This window comes from Acyrthosiphon pisum, chromosome A1 (genome assembly GCF_005508785.2).
Source record: "Acyrthosiphon pisum isolate AL4f chromosome A1, pea_aphid_22Mar2018_4r6ur, whole genome shotgun sequence".
In the NCBI taxonomy this organism is placed as follows: Eukaryota; Metazoa; Arthropoda; class Insecta; order Hemiptera; family Aphididae; genus Acyrthosiphon; species Acyrthosiphon pisum.
The window spans coordinates 11,471,819-11,492,970 of NC_042494.1; the positions used below are offsets into that span (position 1 = coordinate 11,471,819).

At 30.2% G+C, this 21,152-nt stretch overlaps 1 protein-coding gene across 1 annotated transcript in view; it reads right to left on the bottom strand.

The window, feature by feature from the left end:
* Positions 1 to 9,974, bottom strand: part of LOC100574081 — a 36,665-nt gene extending 26,691 nt beyond the window's left edge. The window contains exon 1 of the mRNA XM_003240912.4: positions 9,360 to 9,974. Within this exon, the coding sequence (XP_003240960.1) occupies positions 9,360 to 9,411 (52 nt within the window). The 5' untranslated portion in view covers positions 9,412 to 9,974. The remainder of the gene's footprint in view (positions 1 to 9,359) is intronic.
* Between the last annotated feature and the right edge of the window lie 11,178 nt (positions 9,975 to 21,152).

Consider the following 21,152-nt stretch of genomic DNA (forward strand, 5'->3'; position numbering starts at 1 on the left):
ATAATACAGATATTAAAAAATATTTTAAAAATTAGAATTGTAACAATCCATAATATATTTCATAAAATATTATTTCGAATATGTACTACCTACGTAACTATAAAATCACTCCAAGGAGGTTTATTAAAACTGCAGTGACAATGATTACTAAGTGAAATAAATTCATGACGATCCCAGTCACTAATTAATTTTATCAACAATAACATGACGTACGCATTGAAACCACTTGGCCGTCATAAGCCAAACGCTAAACATTTTTCTCTTAAATATTAATTATAATAATAAAAACTTGAATATTATACCTATTACTTATATTAATATTATATTGTGTTAAACAATTTTTTTTGCCAATATAAAATAAATAATAGTATCTTTTATATAAAAAAATACTGTATTTAAATAGGGATCGAAAACGTTAAATTTATATTGTTTATGAAATATATTCGTTAGCCTTAAAAACTAAAGATTAAGAAGAAAATATTAGTATTTTCGGTACACAATTAGGTAAGACAATGTGAGAAAATCATGATGATGAAGATATACCTATGTTCTATTCAGAAAAACTGAAAGAAGTTTTTAATTTAAGACGACTCAAACACAAATCACATTATATTATGTTGAACCGGACTTATTTTACATGTAGTTTGCATAATTTACTAGTAACGTGTTAGTAACTTATCAAATAAAAAATTCAAATGAAAGCATTGTTGACTATGAAATAGAAGAAAATTCGTAGATTTTAAATTTCTGAACAAAAAAATGTATCAGAAAATAATATTAACACACACATACCTGACATACACATGACTTGCAATTTATTGCATGCTTATTCACTTCTTCAATTTAATTTTCGTTGTATTATAACTGTGTTTATAAACATACATTTTTCGATATAATTAAATTTAACGGAACATAATATAAGAAAATATTCAAAAGTTCAACTAACAGTGCAAATCAAATATTAATACAACTGTAAGATATTTATTAGCTCATTGAAATGCATAGAAATATATCCATTAATACACAAGACTTAAGTGTCTACATCTATATTGAAAATTGTAAATACGATTTAATCCGAAATTACATGATTTTAAATTAATAATGTACACGTAGTACATGCTAAATATTAAAATGATATATACGTTAAAACGATCGATGAACGGATTTCAAGTAGTTCATGTCTGATACAATTTTTTTAAATAAATTGTAAATAAGTATATAGGTAAATATATTTGCTATATTATCGCAATTTCATTTTCATTTGAGGATCACCCGAAACTGTCGCCATTAATAATAACAATGCTAACGACACGAAATGCATCTGATTACCTACTCGCCTCTTTTTATTTGTCGATCGCACAAATTTTTATCATCAAGCCTTTTAAGTTTAATAATATTATTATTTATTATTTATGTTTACATAATACTTGTTTATTTGATAAAACTTGATGGTTTTAAATTTATTACAACGTAATATTGTTAAATAATTTCAATACAATCCCCATAAATTAATTTTAATACAGAAGCTTTATTTTATGATCAATTTCCATTTATAACCCATTTAATATTTATACTATATAATATATAACGTATATTTATATAAAAAATATTCGTACATTTTCATGCGAGAGTTTTGGCATACTTAAGTATATATTTTGTTTAAATAACTGACCTTCATTACAGTCCATACAATTAACTTCATGAACTTATATTAAATAGTAAATATTAATACTAAATAATTCTAACCATATACGAGTATTCGCTTGTGTAATATATATATATAGGTACGTATATAATATGAACCAAGTAAGATATTTTTTGTTTCACGATAATGTATTTGATATTTAATTTCTGTTGTATTTTTATGCCAGTAAATGTTTTCTAAAATCAATTGATCTGTGTGCAAATAGGTATATTAAAAAGTCTAAATGTACATTGTTAATGTTTATATAGGTGTCTATATTAAAGGTAAGTATGAACGAATAATAAAATTACCATTTTAATTTATTTGTGGTAAATAAATCGTAAGTAAAAATATTAAAATCTGGTCCAAGCGTTTATAGACAATATTTTTAGAATTGAATATAAAAATACACTTTTAGCACTTTCTAGCATAACATAACCGTTCTTCAAAATATACTTGGCCACATGGGTTAGGTATTTTTAAATAATAGTCTTGGATTAATTTTATGCTCGTCTACAGAAAGGCGCAAATATTACTAATACATTATGCTAATATCACAATCTCGGATTTAAGATACTGTATTACACAATGATGTGTATCTAACAGACGTAAAAAAGGCCAATCAAATTATGACGAGCTAAGCGAATAGCAATCACAATATAATATAATTAGGTATATATTAATTGTATGTGCAGGGGAGATAATGGTATGTGATTTAATACGTAAAAATCATTTCCCCGGTTTTAAGAACACGATAACAATACTGTTTATAATAATTGACACGCGGAAGCTATAAAATATATTTAACTATGCCGTTAGTAAATTAGTCTGTGAGCGCGTGAACAATGAGGGAAAGAGAAGAGAGATCAGTGACCGACAGTGATGTTATGTGACAAAATCATATAAGGCTACATTACGTAAAAAAAAAATAACTCCTTGGCAATTTTTTTTTAAATATAAAAACCCAAACTTTGCATATATTATTACAAATAAATTAAAATTTTAGGTATATTGCTCAGTAAGTTATGATTTATAATTATACTGAGTGATCGTTTTTTTTTTTAAAAAAAGCACTTATGATCTCAAAAAGTAATAACGTATTTAAATAAAAAAATTACAAAATGTCGTCATAAACACAATATTTTAAAAGAAAAAAATATTACCTATTTTATATAAATTATAATTTTATAATTTTTATTATTTTTTGGATGCCAAAATACATTTTTTTAAACGCTGGCATAATGAGATTAACCGTTAAAAAAAATCAGTATATACGCTATACCTATAAACTATAAAGCATGACATATGCCTACAAATATGTAAAAATATATTATGGCTTCGAGATTTGATTATTGTTAACAGTACGTTTTACTCTGATGATTATATTGTGGGAAGATGATATGTTTTCTGTAAAAAAAAATAAAGAAAATATAATTTATTTGACAAAAACACGTTGTCACGAATATAGGTTTGAGGCCTAGATATATTAATTAATAATTAATGTATTAATAGGCAATTAAAGTAATGTAATAATGTTTATAAGAATAATAATACGCAACACATATGCCTGTTGTATGAATATGGTGTGTTTCAATGGGAATCACAATTTATATACGTACACTGAACAACCTATAGAACATATTTACGTTTTTTTTTTTTTTATCAAGGCAACCAAAAAATAATGCCAAGAATAAAACCGTGGAAATGAATATCAATTACGATGATAAATTATCTGAATTTTCCTGTCAACTTGTTTCAAGTCATTGCGTAGGCAGTCGTGTTACTTAACTGATAAGACCAGTTGGTTATTATACCTTATATTGATTTAGACGATTTAGTATTTATTTTTATTCTACACGTGCCACGAACAACTTGTCGTTTTTAAGATCGACATAATATAATATAATATCCATAACGCGCGTAACACTAACACGATAAAGTAAAACAAATAAAAACCAATGTTTCATAACCCCCCCCCCCCCCCATTTAATAAATTATGTAGTACATGAATAAAATAAATGGTGTAGAACAACGTGGATCAATTTGTCAAATAAAACACATCATTGCAGTCACTTATCAGCCCCACGCGTGATCCTAAAAACAAAATTATTTTCATTCGGTGTATTTTTACAGAGACTATTATACCTATACACGAAATGAAGCTGTTTCCAGAATAATAATACGGTATTATATTATGGTTGCACTTTAACCATCAATAAAAGTTGTTTCAAAATACGTAGTTGAATAGCATTTTGGTTGGATATAAAACGACTGCTGTAGTACTGATATTTAATATGTACTAAAGGGTTAGGTTAGGATTAATAAGGTACTAAAGGTACTTAGTAGATTTTAGTTTTTTATTCGATCGTGAACACACAAGACTTCAAAGATTAAAGTTTAATAACACGTTTTTTAAGAGAAATAAAAATAATACAAGTACCTACCCATACCACCTGTTAGGTTATTTTATTATTAAAAAACCTATTAAAAAATTATTATTAATATTTTTCTTATACTAGCATTTTGTATAAGTATAATCTTATCATATAAATACAATTTTTAATTAATATTTATGTATTTTACAGTCATCAATAATAACAAAACTTGTTATAAGTTAATGTAGGTAGAAATAATTTATAATATAATATTGCTTGAATATAGGACATGTTGTATAACAATGAACATGTTATAATCACAATTTACAATTTAAAACATATTTATATTGTAAGAAAATTAATAATGAGGCCTGTTCAACATTTAAATTTCCAAAGAAATATAAAAATAATATTAATTTTTACAATTATAACGATGTAATAAATAATTAAACTAATGATTATTTTTCCACCATATTTTTTTTATGCTTTCTGAATTAATTACGATTATTTTAAATGAAACGATTACTTTAACCAACAATATAAATATTTATAATCAATATAAGACAGTTATAAATTGAAAACGATTTTAAAATGGTTTTTTCTTAATTAATGTAAATAAATCTAAGCATGTCACATAATCGTTATCCTCTTATGAGTAGGTTAGGTATGTTTTAAAAATGTATGATAATATTATAAGTATATAGGTAGCACTTATTCTTAATCAACATTTTCAATATTACAAAACTAAACACTTATTCGTGACAGTAAATAGGTAACAATTCTGGCTTATAATTTGTTTTGTTTTTCAACTTTAGTTTTTTAATCGTCAATAACGAGGTACCTGCCTACCTATTTCCTTTTTGCACGTAATACCACAAAAACCGAATGTTAGTTTAGTTTGAATGTACCTAATAACTATTATTTATGCATATATATTATCATTGATATTATAGATAAAATTATATTATATTATTATAGACTATATAAGAGACTGGTGAAAAATATAAAACTATATTCATGAACATTTACATAAATTATTATTATGAACCGTTTGCATCTTTTAACATTTAAATTTTAGACAGTTTATTGTAATGTAAAAAGACTACGTATCATTGAGAACACATCTAACCTATAACGGCGTGTTTCTATGTCGATAACACGCCAGCTGTATACGGTAATATGTGGTATGTACCTGTAATACCTATATTATATACCAGTATATATATTGAACGCAAACCAATATAATTACCTAATTATATTATTCCATGGTCCAATTAACGGTAAACCTTTTTTTTAATATTATTATTCATAATGAAATATCATTATGATTCCCACACTGGCCACACACTTCAAACGAATACCCGATGATTATAACGCCAATTAAACAAAATATTGAGCATTATGCACATAATATAAGTATACTTACACCCGTATAACGAGCTGATTTATATTTATAAAAAATATACCTACTTTCTGTAACACAATTATAAATTTAAATAATCATTATGTATAGCCGTTTATGATCTTATTATATATTATAATGTATATATAAATTGTGTAATAATTTAATATTATATTATAATATACTTATCATAATTTCCAATCGTATAGTTTCTCATAACCATGTCTATTCAAAAATGATATATCTATATAATATAATATAATATGTACATTGTACATGATCGTAAAACATCAATCAACACTGACCGGATATTAACCGCAATACACCAACAAAGTTTGAAAATCGAAAAAAAAATTGTTTTATTCAAATGGCTTCTTTGACCTTTAACCTAACGATAGAATTATCGGCAATGTGAACCCCTGCACTTGCATACAATGAAATCGATCTAACAGCGTACCGCGGCAATCCCTTATTCTTGTCCCTGAATGTTGCATAGAATAAAACATTATCCAAAGAGCCTTTAAATGCTTACTTCAATAAAAACTCATCGTGTCGATAAAGTTCATATGAACTTTTATTAAATTTTTTTTTTTCAAGTAAATAATGATAAAATATTTAAGTTTGTTGGATAAATCGTTTTTATGCGGGATTTGTTAAAACATTTGAAGCAGTTGCGAATAAATCGCGTAGGTACCTACTATGGTATTTTTTACAAAATTCATAATATTTACTAAAAATTCTTTGAACATAAAATATATTCTCCTTCGTTTCTTGAAACTATTTGTGCGTATGTGGTATGCCGTTTATTATAACTATCGAAATTATTAGTGTTCAAAGGAAATTCGCTGAGGTACATTTTTAGTATAAGCAAGAAATAAACATTTAACGTTATAGCTTATTTTAAATGTTATTATAGTAATACTACTGTTATATTAGCACATGTATAATACATAAATAAAACAATTTGTTACTTACAAAAGCATAAAATGAGCCAATTTTAGTTTGTCAAAAATGTTAGTATATGTTAATAAGCATTTTTATTGTTATTATAGCGTTTTACTTAATAGACGGTAGTGTTAATTCATGTTATGCCAAATTTTAGGTCTGTAAAAAAAGTTAGTTTCACTTGAAACGCAAGAAAGGCGTTTTTAATCGCATTAACAAATTAGTTTGGTATAAAAAAAAAAACTCTTATATTAATATTCGTATTAATGAAACTATTTTAATATAATTTTAATAGCCTAACCTATATGGCTATATCGTGTATAATTTAAATTTATAAGTGTTTTTAATGTTAATAGATTTGACTACAGATACTCAATGTAAATTTAAAAAAACGTAGATAAAATATGTTCAAATGACAAGGGAGAGAGTGCATATAGGTACGAAATATGCATCGAAAGAATAACATAATATACCATCAAAATATCACGGCCACTGTAACCGCTAACCGCATTTATTATAATAATATGTACACATATTATTATTTACGAACTGCATTTTATTCCGAAAAACACGCGATTTTCGCTTTGTACTACGAATTTATGACGTAGGTAGGTATACAATATTATGATACATCATAATATATACATAAATGTATGATAATATACGCAATATATAATAATGTAATGTTCGTTGTCCGCGATCGCGGTGGTAGCAAATATGATATACACGCGATAGTTATTATACCTACCTATATATATATTACAATTTACAATGTGTACCTATTATAATCTGTAATCGTTATATATAGCCTATAGAGACGAAATCAACTGTACCTATACCGATACACAGCCGGTTAACCGCTTTTTCTTCGCAGCATAGGTAAAATATAATACCTATATAATGGTCGTCCGCGGTTTATGGTCCGGCGATCAGTCGCGTTGCAAATGACACAGTCTGCATTTATACCAAAGCGCACGCGACCGATATGCATTCGTACTGTGGTACATAATTTACAATGATATATCTATCTACGTCTACCGTACTACACCGCATTATACAGTTTTAACACTATATAGGTACCTATACCTATACGGACTTCCTGAAAATATAAATTTGTTGCATCATTAAAAACGTATTTATCTCGCATAGCCGTCGACGTGCGCGTATAATAACAACAATAGGTGTACTGAATTTGTTATGATAATAAAAAAATATATATATTACAGCTTATAGCTATATATTATACAAGCTGAAACGCGCGGGGCTATGTCGACCCATAAAAAACAATAAAGCGCCGCGTGCTTTTCCTCCATAATTCCATATAATATCGTTTCGACGGCTGTTGTAGAGGACGAGGTGGCTTATGGAGTCAGCACTGCGTGGACGTACCGCACACATAATATATGTAATCGGAATATGCCCTCGAAATGCGTTATCTGTTCATAGACAGAGGGTGGACATTTCTCCCCATTTGGCATTTTATTGGAGATGAAGGTGGTTATAACCAAAAATATATTAAAAAGTATTTATTCGACCATCTGGTCAAAATGACCGGATAAAATACCCCCCGCTGTTCTCGTTGTACACCCTTTTCAGAACGTAACTCCACATGTTCCGGGGACGTTAGTGTCTTTTTTTTTACAATAATATACACGTATCGTCGTACCTACACGTTCTGGGTTTGATAAACAAAAATAATCTCATCAAAACGTTCTGGATGATATCGCTCACCTCGAAAATAAATTAAACGTAGAGTTTGTGAACGCAACGTTACGCAACCCAGAGAGACCAAATTATACCCAGACATGCAATCGTAACAAGCCGGCAGCGGTATAATGTAGACCGATTTCCTGGATAGGTATTTGTCAAAACGTTGTACGCAGATTGCGTTATAACATAGGTAGTCTTAATCGGGAAAAAAATGGGAATCCGACCGCGGGTATGTGACACCATATATTATTATGGTGTAATATATGTAAAAACGGTTAAACCACTGTAACATTATGTATGGGTAAGTACTTATACGCGGCCATTGTACCTACATATTATATATTATTATGTTTACGCGTAATATAGCTACTGTGTAATATATATAGACTACAGTAAATATGCATAGATTTTATTATACGGTATACCTACCGAATGTATAACGATGGGCTTTGACTTTTAAAGGCACTTACTCCTGGCACGCGTTTTTTAGACACACACACACACATGAACGTTTAAGCAAATACTTGGGTTTTGATTATCAAATACGTTATTCAATACGCAGCGGAATCGTAAACACTGTATACAGATGACGATGGTATTAATACAACATGTATTATAGGTACCCGGTACCTATATAGGTGGGTACTGTTATTGAGTTGAAACTATTTTATTTTTTTTAAGTAAATAAGACGAAAATAAAATTCACTTAATCAGCAGTAATTTGCGTTGGAATTGTCATAATATTATAACGAATGCACGGCGGATATAATATATTACGGTATAAAATGTACATATTAATTTTCTGCTTTTAAAATCATCAATCATAATAATATTTAATATTTTACGATGTTTTAGATCTCTGGTTGAGCGCATGTACCCCTGGCCGCCTATCACACTCTTATAATGCGTGGGTGTCCCGATATCCAACGACCCGGGTCACGTATATCGCCTACCCTCCCAGCCCAAAAATAAAAAACCCAAACCTAGTAAAAGAGAAATATCGCGAATTCGCAACAGACGCGTGAACGCGAATGACATGATAATATACTTGTAATAAGTCACGGGGACGAATCGCCGCACCAGATGGTACCCAGAAGTCTGCGTACCGGGGGAGGGGGGGGCGTGAGGTGGTACCCATATCCGCTATCGCGGGCACATTAAAAAATATATCGTTGGTAGTCGGTACCAGTCTGGTAACTGCCGTAATAACACGACCTCAAGGGTCGTGCGGGACGCCACTTACCCAGGGTGATAGGCAGCTCCCGCCATCTAGTCTTTTTGCCCTTCTTGCCCATTACCACCGGCGACGGTTACGGCACGCGTGGACGACCGGCACAGTATCGCTCCTCTGCCCGCGGTCGGTTGATCGCTTCCTGGCAGTGGCGTGTCCTCAAATCGAGTTTCCCAGCACACACACACACTAAACCTCGGGTACCTCCTGCAGTAGTACACGTATGGTACAGTCGTGTTCTTCGTCACTCGACTGTGTGGCTCGGTATGATATCGGATCGGGCGTAGCCGTTGGTCCAAAGCAGCCCCAGCACGGTACGCTCGCAGTGAGACTTAATAATTGTCGTGGTTGTGAGTACTGTTGTTGTTGTTATTATTTATATTGTACGTCTGTTCGGTTGCGGACGGGACGGGCGGCGCGACGCACACGGACGGAACCGCGGTAGAGACGACGCACAGCTGTATCGGTGACGGTAGCGGTTGCGGCGGCGGCGACGTCGGCGGCGGCGGCGGTGATGCGCGAGCGAGTGAGAGAGGCAGAGACGGTGTGCGCGCGCGACGACCGGTGCGACTGGCAATCGAGCGGCTCCGAACGGAGAATCGGACGCGATTATCAGCGGGAGGAACGCCACTGCTGCCACTGCCGCCGCGGTCGCTGCCATCGTCGTCGACGCCGCCGCCGCCGCCGGTCTCGGTAGTCGACATAGGCGCGGCGGAGGGGGTGCTCCGGCGGGGGCGGGCGACACGCCGCACGGCGCAAACTCGTTGCGTGCGGGTCGTCGTCGCGGACAGCCCCGCCGAATAATGGTTTTTGTTTCCTTCTTTCGGAGGCGACCCGCCGCCGAAACGATCTACGCGCGCGGCCAAAGTATATTCCTCGTTTCACCCCCGTGGCACCACGCCACCGCCACCTCCCCAACACACGCGAAAACCGTCAACCCCAACCGACTCCATATACCACACGACGATTAACGTTTTATGTATAATAATATAATTTGAATCGCGTGTTGTTATTGCTGTGGTTGTTGTTGTTGTTGTTGTTGTTGGTGTTGGTGCTGTTGTTGTTGTCCTCGAAGTTCGGTGTATATACATATTATTAGGCCCACTTCCCCTGCGCGTGACGGATATCACGAAAGCTTTCTGGTTTTTCCGTGGGTTGGATACCCCTTATACAGACCGAAGACATTTTCCAGACAACACTCAGGTCACAATCGTGTCATATCACTCTGTATGTGATTTTATATGGCTGTTACGAATCACATTTTGACTTAGTTCCTATAAAAAAACTCTGTTGTACAGAATGATTCACCGAGCATGCTCACCACCATTTTTCTTTTGATAATACATTTATTAAAATTCTAAATTTTTAAATTTTTAAGTATACCTACTTGAAGATCATATTTTCAAATTCTTGATATTTTTTGTATTACTTAAACAGTGTCCTGTGGAGATACAAAATTTATGTTTTCGTATGAGAATCACTTTTTTTAAATTAAAATGAATTAGTGGATAATAAAATTGTATTGCAAAGTTAATCTCAAAACGACTAATTTGAATTTTGTCTTTGAAACGTCATAATTTTCAAAAAAATTATTCCTAAATAATTTACAGTAGAACAGTGGGGTGTTCATTTGAAAAAAATAAGTTTGTATATCCACAGGATGATCCTTTCAATAATAATAAAAACATAGTATATAGCCTATACAGCCTAACCTAATTATACTATATGTAGGTATATGATATTTAAAAATTCCACAAATCACATTTTGAACACTGCATTATTGAAAAAAACAAGGTGGGCATGTTTGGTTAATCTCCCTGTTTATGTTGATGAATATTATTGTATTATAGTGAGTGGTAAACGGTGCTAATATTGATAGGAAAAACATTAAACCCGAACCGGGTCATAGGGGGATGGGTGGATTATTGAATATTTGTTGATAACATGTTACGTAAATACGTTATTATCATGTCATCATTGCTCGCATTGTATAATTTTAATTTTCAATAACGTAACTAGTGATAATCGTGGTTTAAATTCATTCGTTTAACAATTACTATATTATCACAAATTATTACCACGAATCGGTGTCTGACTGGGTGGGTGGCCGGTTGTCTATGTTTTTCCACCACGTCTTATTAACGTACACGGGTACTTCAAATCACCAAATAAAATACGTTTGCATGTTGCACATTTCAATATAGTTTACTTTATGGGGATATATTGCTGGCGATTTGCTGTGATGGAGGAAGGGTAAGAGAGTATGGAGACACGAGATACACTTCGGCGTATAAAAAATTCAAAGAAAATAAATTTTTCCTTGACTTAACGTCGTGTTCAGGTGTATATTAATTAATATTAGAGATAAGTTAACACAGGCGATCATGAATAATGATTATTATTATCGTAATATTGTACATCGTGGAAACTGTTTCAAACACGTGAATTCGATTCATTTGGTGTAAACAGTATTTTTTTTTGTTTGTTAAATTACATTCCGAGAAAGGACCACGGGGTCCATACAATAATATAAATCCCCAAATATTTTTGATACGATATATTGTGATTATTTGTTTAATGATACCACTTATCGTCGGAGAACCTCTACAGTGTTGTACAGTTTATTAATTTATTAGTTCCTAAATTTGAGTAATGCGATAATTATTATTTTTTTCAATAACGATATCTATTGTAATAATAATAAAATATAATTATAATTATATCTGTGACGTATCGACGTCACAATACCGGGTGATTCATTTGCAAAACTTTTTTAAGAATTTATATTTTTCTATTAATTATTGTTAATGTTTTAATTTTTTTTTACTTTTTAATGACAATATGCATTTTTAATTCTTTATTCCAAAGCAGAATAATTTTTAGTGTACTTCGATACAGTGAAAATGTATGGATTGAATCAATAAATTTTGGACTAGTTAATAAGTTATTAGTTTTAAAGTTTAGACGAGCTAAGTGGAGTTGTACAGCCATTTGTATATAAACTGTAAACAATTATAAATTATAACTAATAAACTACTTGTCATAAATTTAATTTTTATACATCGAAATTATTTAAATAATATTCTGCTTAGAATATGAATTTAAAAATGTAATTACTATATTATGTTTTCATTCAAAAGAGTAAAACTTTGAAAATTTATAACGATAAGTAATAGTACCCATAAGTATTATAACATATAATATATCGATTTATGAAATTATGAGTGTATCTTAAGTCAAACGAACCACCTTGTATACGACTACAACTCTTATCTTAAAGATATCATTGTTCCGGTATTGAATTGAGAAATGTATTATTGTTTTCTTTAATAATATTTTAACTGTTAAATTAACGCATATTATTGTGCATTTCTTATATTACGTCTATACAATTCCATACATAATAATTATAATATACTGTGAAAACTACAAGCTATATCGTATATTATATATATATTACATTGCGCGACATTTCAAAGTGTTTTTTAACGCGTTTGCATGATTTGCATCGGTGTATTTAGGTACCTACATGTAGTTATTCACAAAATGTCAGTTTTCAAGGATATTTACCGCTTTTCCCGGACTAGTCGCTAGCGCAATATAATATAATATATTATTGCACCACATGACGCGTCGCCGTGAAGTGCGTAGGAGCTGCACCGCGTTCACTTTTGTTTCGCACATAATAGAAAGAATGATAAAAAATCACTATGTGAAACACTAATTTCTTTTTTAAGTTTAAATAATAAAATGTTAAAACATTATTTTTTTTTTTTGAACTTTCTACCCGTTCTTTAACTTTTTGTGCTAGAATAATATCGAATTTATTTTTTGTCCACCCTTATTATTGTCATCTATGGTATGACTTGACGACTGTAGAATTCAGTAGCGCAGCCAGGGGGGTGGTTTGGGTGTTTAACCCCCTCCCCACAAATGGCATATACAACAAATGTATTATTTATATACGATAACTATAAAAACTTGGTTTAATTTATATTTAACCCCTCCCTCCTCCCCCCTCTACTCGTTTCATAATCCTGGCCACGCCCTGCTATACATTACACGATTTTCTAAACGGAAAACAACACCGTATATGTTTATATACCTATCGGAGCGTTTAAATGGCCTAACATAATAAAATAAATAATAGATTCTTAAACTTCGATTAATTGGGCATACTTTGTTGGATACATGTATTGCTTTTAATCAGACACCTATCATATTCTTATAATTTTGTTAAAACGTAACACAATTCAATTCCGCCTGCACCTGACAGCGACCAGTGTCCTTCAACCACTAGCGACAACTGATACACGCTAGGACACACCATAATATTTTATAACCATAGGTACCTCCAATATAAATTAAATGTAACAATTCGCAAACAGTACGGCAAAAAAAAATTCGACATCGACCTGTAGTTCTAAAGAGTTTTCCGCCATCTTTATTTTAATATCCCCCATGTATACCATATTTTCTGATCGTCAATTTATAAATGTTCACTTTGGAAGAGTGACACTTTTACGTTAAAATGGAACTATAAAAACACATTTCTGAAAAAATTATACATAATATATATCATATTTGTATTTGTTTGTTTTCTTAAGTGATGCGACTGCCACAATTGTGAAAGTGTTACTTTATACAAAAACAATTGGTTATGTTTCACCTTTTATTGGATTTTGCACGCCAAAAGTGCACGTACCTATGTCACTCGTATTATGTGTAATAATATAAAATAAAAAGTAATTTATTTATTACTTTAATAATAACGAGTTCGATTATATCATGGTGTTTATTGAAGGAAAAAATACGTGAAATTTAAATTAAAAAAAATTACATTCAGTAAATTAATTAATTTTTTTTTTTTATACATAGGTTTTGTATACATAGGTCATAGCTCGTTTTGTCAATTTCGGGTTTAGAATACAAGTTGGTAGATCAAGACTACTTTAAAAAAAAAAACGAGCAATCCAAAAACGATATCCGAAATAGGGGTTGCCAATATACGCAATATAAATGAGTTAAAAAAATTTAAGTCATAGAAATGTATGATCCATTAATCTAGTTTAATGTCCTGCAAACAGAATTGAAAAATATTTACAGAGTAATCGGTGATAAAGTGTACCCTGTTTCCGCGGACACACGGTATACTGTATAATAGTTAATAAATAGTGTACAATAACACAATAATAAGTAAAATTATTTCTTAGCATAAAGCTGATTTCCATTATAAATTATATGAAAAGTATTCTATCCAAATATTTTGTTGGCTGAAGTGCTATTCTGGAATATAATATATTATATCAGAAAAATATTTAAAATATGGTTTTATATTATTAATAAGTAATTAATAATAATATACAATTTTAGTTTATTATACATTCATACGTAACTACAGCATAATTATAATATGTACATACTATGTGCTATGTACTATGTACATTAGTAAACGTGAGAATAAAATAATATGCAATTTAATTCGAGAAAAAAATTCCTTTTAAATAAAACAACGAAACATATGTTACAGAACACCTCCCAATAGTGGATATTATAATAACATTATAATGTTTTACTTTTAAATTCCACATCAGACTAATACACGTGCATGACTCAAGACTATGTGCATTGTACATTTTAATGTAACGCGAATCTTAAATACTTAATCAGACATCAGGGAAGAGGTGGAGTTAAATCTGTATTGCTTTTTTTTTTTTTTAACTTCGTTCAAATTAAATCATCTGGTGAACACTCAACAACAAAATCTATCTTATTAATTCGAGCGTTTTCAAGGGAAGAAGTGAATAAAAAAAAAATGTTGTTTTTACACGTGTACAATGAGGACTTTGAGAGTCAAGTGTACGTTTCAAACATTTCTTGAAATTCTAAAAATATGTAATAAATAAAAAAAAAAATTATAATAATTGTTTTAATATCTATTAAATTATTAAGAGCTATATACATTGTGTAGTATTATACACACTAGAACAATAGAAGTATAGAAATTTTTAAAGTATAATATGTTAATTGTACGAGATGGAGATGAATATTATAATAACATTCAATGTATAAACATAATAATACGTATAAAATAATTTAAACATAACTACATATCCTCGTAGTCTTAACTCATACGTATAATATAACTAATAACATATATGAATTCTAAAATAAAAATTATTGATGTTTTATATTTATTATTTATAATTAGTTGTAACAATAGAAAACCATATAGTCAATAATATAGTATAGCGTGTCATAAGTTACCTATTATTTATTATTATTAACATGCAGGGTATGGTTACTTACAAAGGGAAAATGTGCAAATAGAATCTATCAAATAGAATACATCTGATGTTTAATTAAAATATTTATTAGTATAAGTTTTTTATAAGTATTTATTTTTTTTTTTAGTTCAGAACCATAATCAGTCAATAATAAAAAAATAAATGTAATAATCTCCGTGTCACCGACGTACAGAGACGTATCCTGGTATCCATCACTAACTAATAGGAATTTTACCGTTTTCCGTTCTTGACGTTCTCATACTATTTAATCGACAGCGGCAATATAACGATGATTTTTTTTATATTAAGACGACTTTAATGATTAAATTTTTATCGTTGGTAAAAATTACGAATGAAGTAGCCACGTCATCGTCGTAATAATGATCGTTGTGTGCCCAACTAAAACAGTTTTTGGTTTCGGTCGTTGTCGGGCCAACTGTGTAGGCCTATTGGTATAGGTACGCTCAGTCACGCAGTGCTTAAATAATTCAAATAGTGTTCAATGTTTAAATTAATGGTCAAACTTTGTTTTAGAATATAATACAATATGATTTCTCTCGTCAGCGCGTGTAAGTTTATTTAAATATATAATATTGTTTTTACATTAACAATACAATTGCGAAGATTTGATATTTTAACCGAAAAATAAAAAAGTTTTCGAATGATTATGATCCTACCTCACATTTATAGTGCTAAGAGAATGGGGGCTTGGAGGGAACAAACTTTGTTTTCAAAGAGAACTGCGTCCTTTTGCCGCCGCAAATTGTTAATTAGATAGATTTCTGAAAACGTTGATGCTATATGCATAATTACATTAAAACCGATTAATACTAAATTTCACATTATAGACTGTGCGTGAATTTTCTGTTAACCTACAAAATTTTCTGAAAAAAACCGATGCGTTATTATTTACTTGTGTTTACCTATATAGGTACTTATTTTATGTATGAGGTAGACACACCTGCGCCCGAGTAAGTTCGATAACATTTCACGCTTTATTTCCGGTACCCGCGCTGATAAACTTAGGTCTATTGTAAATTATATTTATACAATTTTGCAAAAACTCCTTATGAATGACAATGTAAACGCCCCGTCTAAGTGCAGCTCAGATAACGAGATTTCATCATATTTTTTTTTTTTATCACATTCGAGTTAAATGAACTGATATTATACCTACCTATTATAATAAAATCATTAGGTAGGTATTAGTAAGGTTATACGATATTTTCATGTAAAATATAATGTTAGTATGTCCGTAGAAATCTGTCCGAAACAGACTCTCCGTAAAACTGGAGTTATGGTTACGACTCATGGTTAATGGAAAGGCTAAGCATTCGTTTACGTTATTACAATATTTTATTGTTCAATGCACAGATTAAAACTTATTTCGGTCCAATGACGATCCAATTATACACAGATTTTACTGTACAGCTGATATCCGTAGATAAACTAACTACTGAGACGTTATACCTAATAATATTATTTCACAATAATAGTATGATACTATATTACATAAACATAATAATAATATGTACAATCAATTAACAAATAATAAAATTACTAAAACAATGTTAAACCTAAATTATGTATACTCAACACTCATTATAATAATATGATAATAATGCAGGACTTGAAACCGATAGGTATTGGATACCGATTTTAACAGTTAAAAACCAAAACTGAAAACAGAATCGAAAAAAATCAATACCGTTAATCAAAACCGAAAATGAAATCGGAAAAAGTAAAAATCGATATTGAAAACCAAAACGAAATCAGAAAAAATAAATACCGATATCTGAAACCGCAATCGAATTCGGAAAAAATAAATATACCGATAACCGAAACCGAAATCGAAATAGGGAAAAATATTTTCGGTTACAAGCCCTGATAATATATTAGAGTTATCGTTTTTAGGTGTCTCATCAAAATGCATTGTTCTTATTTAAAGTATTATGATTTGAGAATAAAACTTAGGTACCTATAAAATGTTTGCGCGTGATTTAATCACTTTACACACTACTTACTATAATAATATACTACCTACACTGAGTATACTTGGAATCGTACAACGACGTAAGACTGCACTGCAATAATTATTGTCGTTACGACCGTAACGAAGTCGGAATTTAAACGTCTTCAAACACAGTGACTAGGCAGAAGGGAATCACTGACCAGTACCTACCTACATACTATAATTAAAAATAACTTGACACTCGCATACTTAAAGCTTTAAAATGTTAGAAAACAAAATTACAATCCTTTGATGCGGGTTTAATGTCAGGGTTAGATAATTGTGTTTTTTTTTTTTTTTTGTTTGTTGCGTGTACTTGCGAATAATTATAGTTCCGGAGCCCGAATTCCATTATATGTGTACATGATACATATATGCATAATAAAATTGCGATGTTATTCAATTGTAACGAACCAAAATAGAAGAAGAACTATCCGTTGCGATACCGCTGCTAACACTCCGAGCCCTCTATCATAATTGAAAGAGTTGCATTAGATAAATTTGTTTATCTACTATCTACTGTTGTATTACAATATAACTACTGTTATCTAAACCCGTAACCATATAAAAAAAAAACCTTATCATTATACAACGTACCGACAACGTGCCATTAATGTGTGATATATTATACATATGAACAAAATAAAAATAATAATTACCTAGGTACCATTAATTTACAATGATACAATAATACAATGTAGGTATATACTATGACACTTTTATCAAAAACACCGATATTTTTTGCTGCCTCCTTCTTTGGAGAATATGCAAACTTTAAAGTACTCATATATTTTTTTGGAAATCAGGGAAGGGGTACCTACTTAGGAGACTTTTCCGCTCAAATTATTTATCAAAATCCCACCTAAGACTGAAAGAAAAAATAATTCTGATGTTTTATTTCATAAATATTTCAAAAATATCCTTAGAAAAGTATACTAAGCATATAGGACACTATTTTTGGTAAAAGTTGAAAATAATAAATACGTTGACTGAAAAAATGTCTTATATTCCATGAATTGCTTGCGTGAACGGCAACCATTCGCTATTATTTTGAAAATAAATTATTTGAAAAACCCGAAGAGCTTACTAATGCTGCACTCTGCACAAAGAAAAGGAATTTGTTAAATTTTTCATAGAAACATACATTTTCATTTTATATATTATACCTAACTTATCTTTTTTTACTCTTATACGAATCTATGTTGCATGTCTTACCTGATGCGTTCCGTGTAAGGACTAGAATTTACATACGCCACTCACATACACATACTATGGATTCGAACTACGAAGTAGTCTATGTTTTAATACACTAATACTTTATAACTTATAAGTGCATGACTCTTCTACAATATAGTCTCTATATCGGTCGTGTCCTACAGGAGTTTGAATAAACGCGACATCCTTTACTCCCGGGACAAATCATTTTTTCTATGCAGTTGGCACCTACCTAAAGTCATAGACTACCGGTTTATCAAATGAACCGGCCGCGTATTTACGAAGTCTAACTGAGCTGGGCTACTAGTGTCCAGTTAGAGTAGTGCCTAACTTTTTGGCACATTATTAAATATTCATGTAACAAAACGTATAACCACTTGATAACCATAGGACATTTTTTTTTTATTAATGTACTCTTTTTGAGTTCAAATTTCAATTATTTAATTTTTCTTAAGCAACTTTGACATATACATAATTTTTTTCTATCTTAAAATGTACTTATTGTGAGTGAGTTAAAGTTCAAATTAATGCATATATATTTGCTTAGGTTATTATCCAAAATTATACTTTAATTCCAAGATAGAGATAGTACCATAAGTCTAATCGTATAACTTTTTCACACAAGCTATCCTTAAGTGCCTATAAAACGATATTATGTCTCAATGATTGTGCATTTGTGCCACAATTCACATCTTATAATTTGTAATACATTTACGCTGTTGGAAGTTCTGAATGCAATTTTACAATTTTATTATTTGACGTAGGTATCTAATATTAGTGAGTTTTGTAATTTTTATTTTATAATTTATAATGACACAGCAATTTAACATAAACACTGATATATATCAGTTTTTAATGTACCTAATTGATGAAAGTCATTTTATTGAAAATATTGAATTCTCTAGCAAAGAAAACTATATAGACTTTTTTTAAAACAAAAATTTATCCCGACAATTACAATTCGTATAGTGCTAATTGTGACAATTTCGGTCGTAAATATTCTGAACACATGAAAACATATTGAATTGTATCACTATCAAAAATGATTTTAAACTCTTTCATAGTAAAAACAACAATTCTTGTAAATTTTTTTCGGCAAAATTGATACTTGACGTTGCCACTAACCATCTAGCTTAGTTTTGAAGTTCCCCCGGAAATACTTCAGCTCAAAAATTCTCAAAACGTAAAATTTGTATTACGAGAGACGTCAACAGGTATGTCGCCAACACCTTAGTTCGAAAAAAAGTCACATTTTTTATTTTTTTATTTTTTTATTTTTTTATTTTTTTAGATGAGTGTACTCATCTTACCTACTGGCTACTAGAGACCTCGTAAAGAATAAGTCGGTCAACATTCCATGTAGAATAAATCTATGCAAAAACCAATCCAATAAGATTATATGCAACAACAATAATTATACAGCTACTATTAATATTGTTATTCGAAAGATGAAAAAAAAAATTACGAAATAATTGTATGAGGAAATAATTAAATATCTAATGTCCATGTCAGTAAATATTATATTATTATCAACTATACAAATTAATCAAATATAGTTTTGAAATACTATAAGGAAAACAATTTATATTTCAATAAAAACATTGTTTCAACATTTTATAGTTACTTACCATTTATTAATTTAAATTTTTTAGATTCTTTAAAATAAAAATTAAAACGGAATTATAAAAAAATGATCTAATTTAATAATAATAATTTAAAAAAAAAACTTTGCCTAAACATTTTAAAGTAACATAAATATTTTTAGTAGAATTTGGCAAATTGGTATGAGTAAATGTCGTTAAAAGTTATAACTAGAATACTATATTTTATATTTATATTATGTATACAGAATGATGCATATATGTGTCTACACACATTATTACAAAAATTTTAACTTTTTTTGTAATAATTTGAAAAATTATGACAACGAAAAACTGTAAAAATATTGTTTTGAAATTACATCGAAATATTAGGAGGACGCTACGCAGCCATTATAGTTGTCTCCGTTTTACAAGCGTGTAACAAAACCGAATACACGCTCAGCAGATCACGTTTAGCTCCATTAGTTTAAAAATTATAGTGATTCGACTTATTATGAAACTTGATGGTAAGAACATTATCCGTGTTTATATGTGGATTTTTTACGTTTAGTATTTATCAAGTTAAAGTGTACCTCAGTTTAGATATTATTATAGCTCTTGGTATATTTCCAAACAAGGGTACAAACAATACTCTCTAAACATTACTGATATATTTAAGAACAATCTCTGACTTTTTCATCAAAATTGGTCG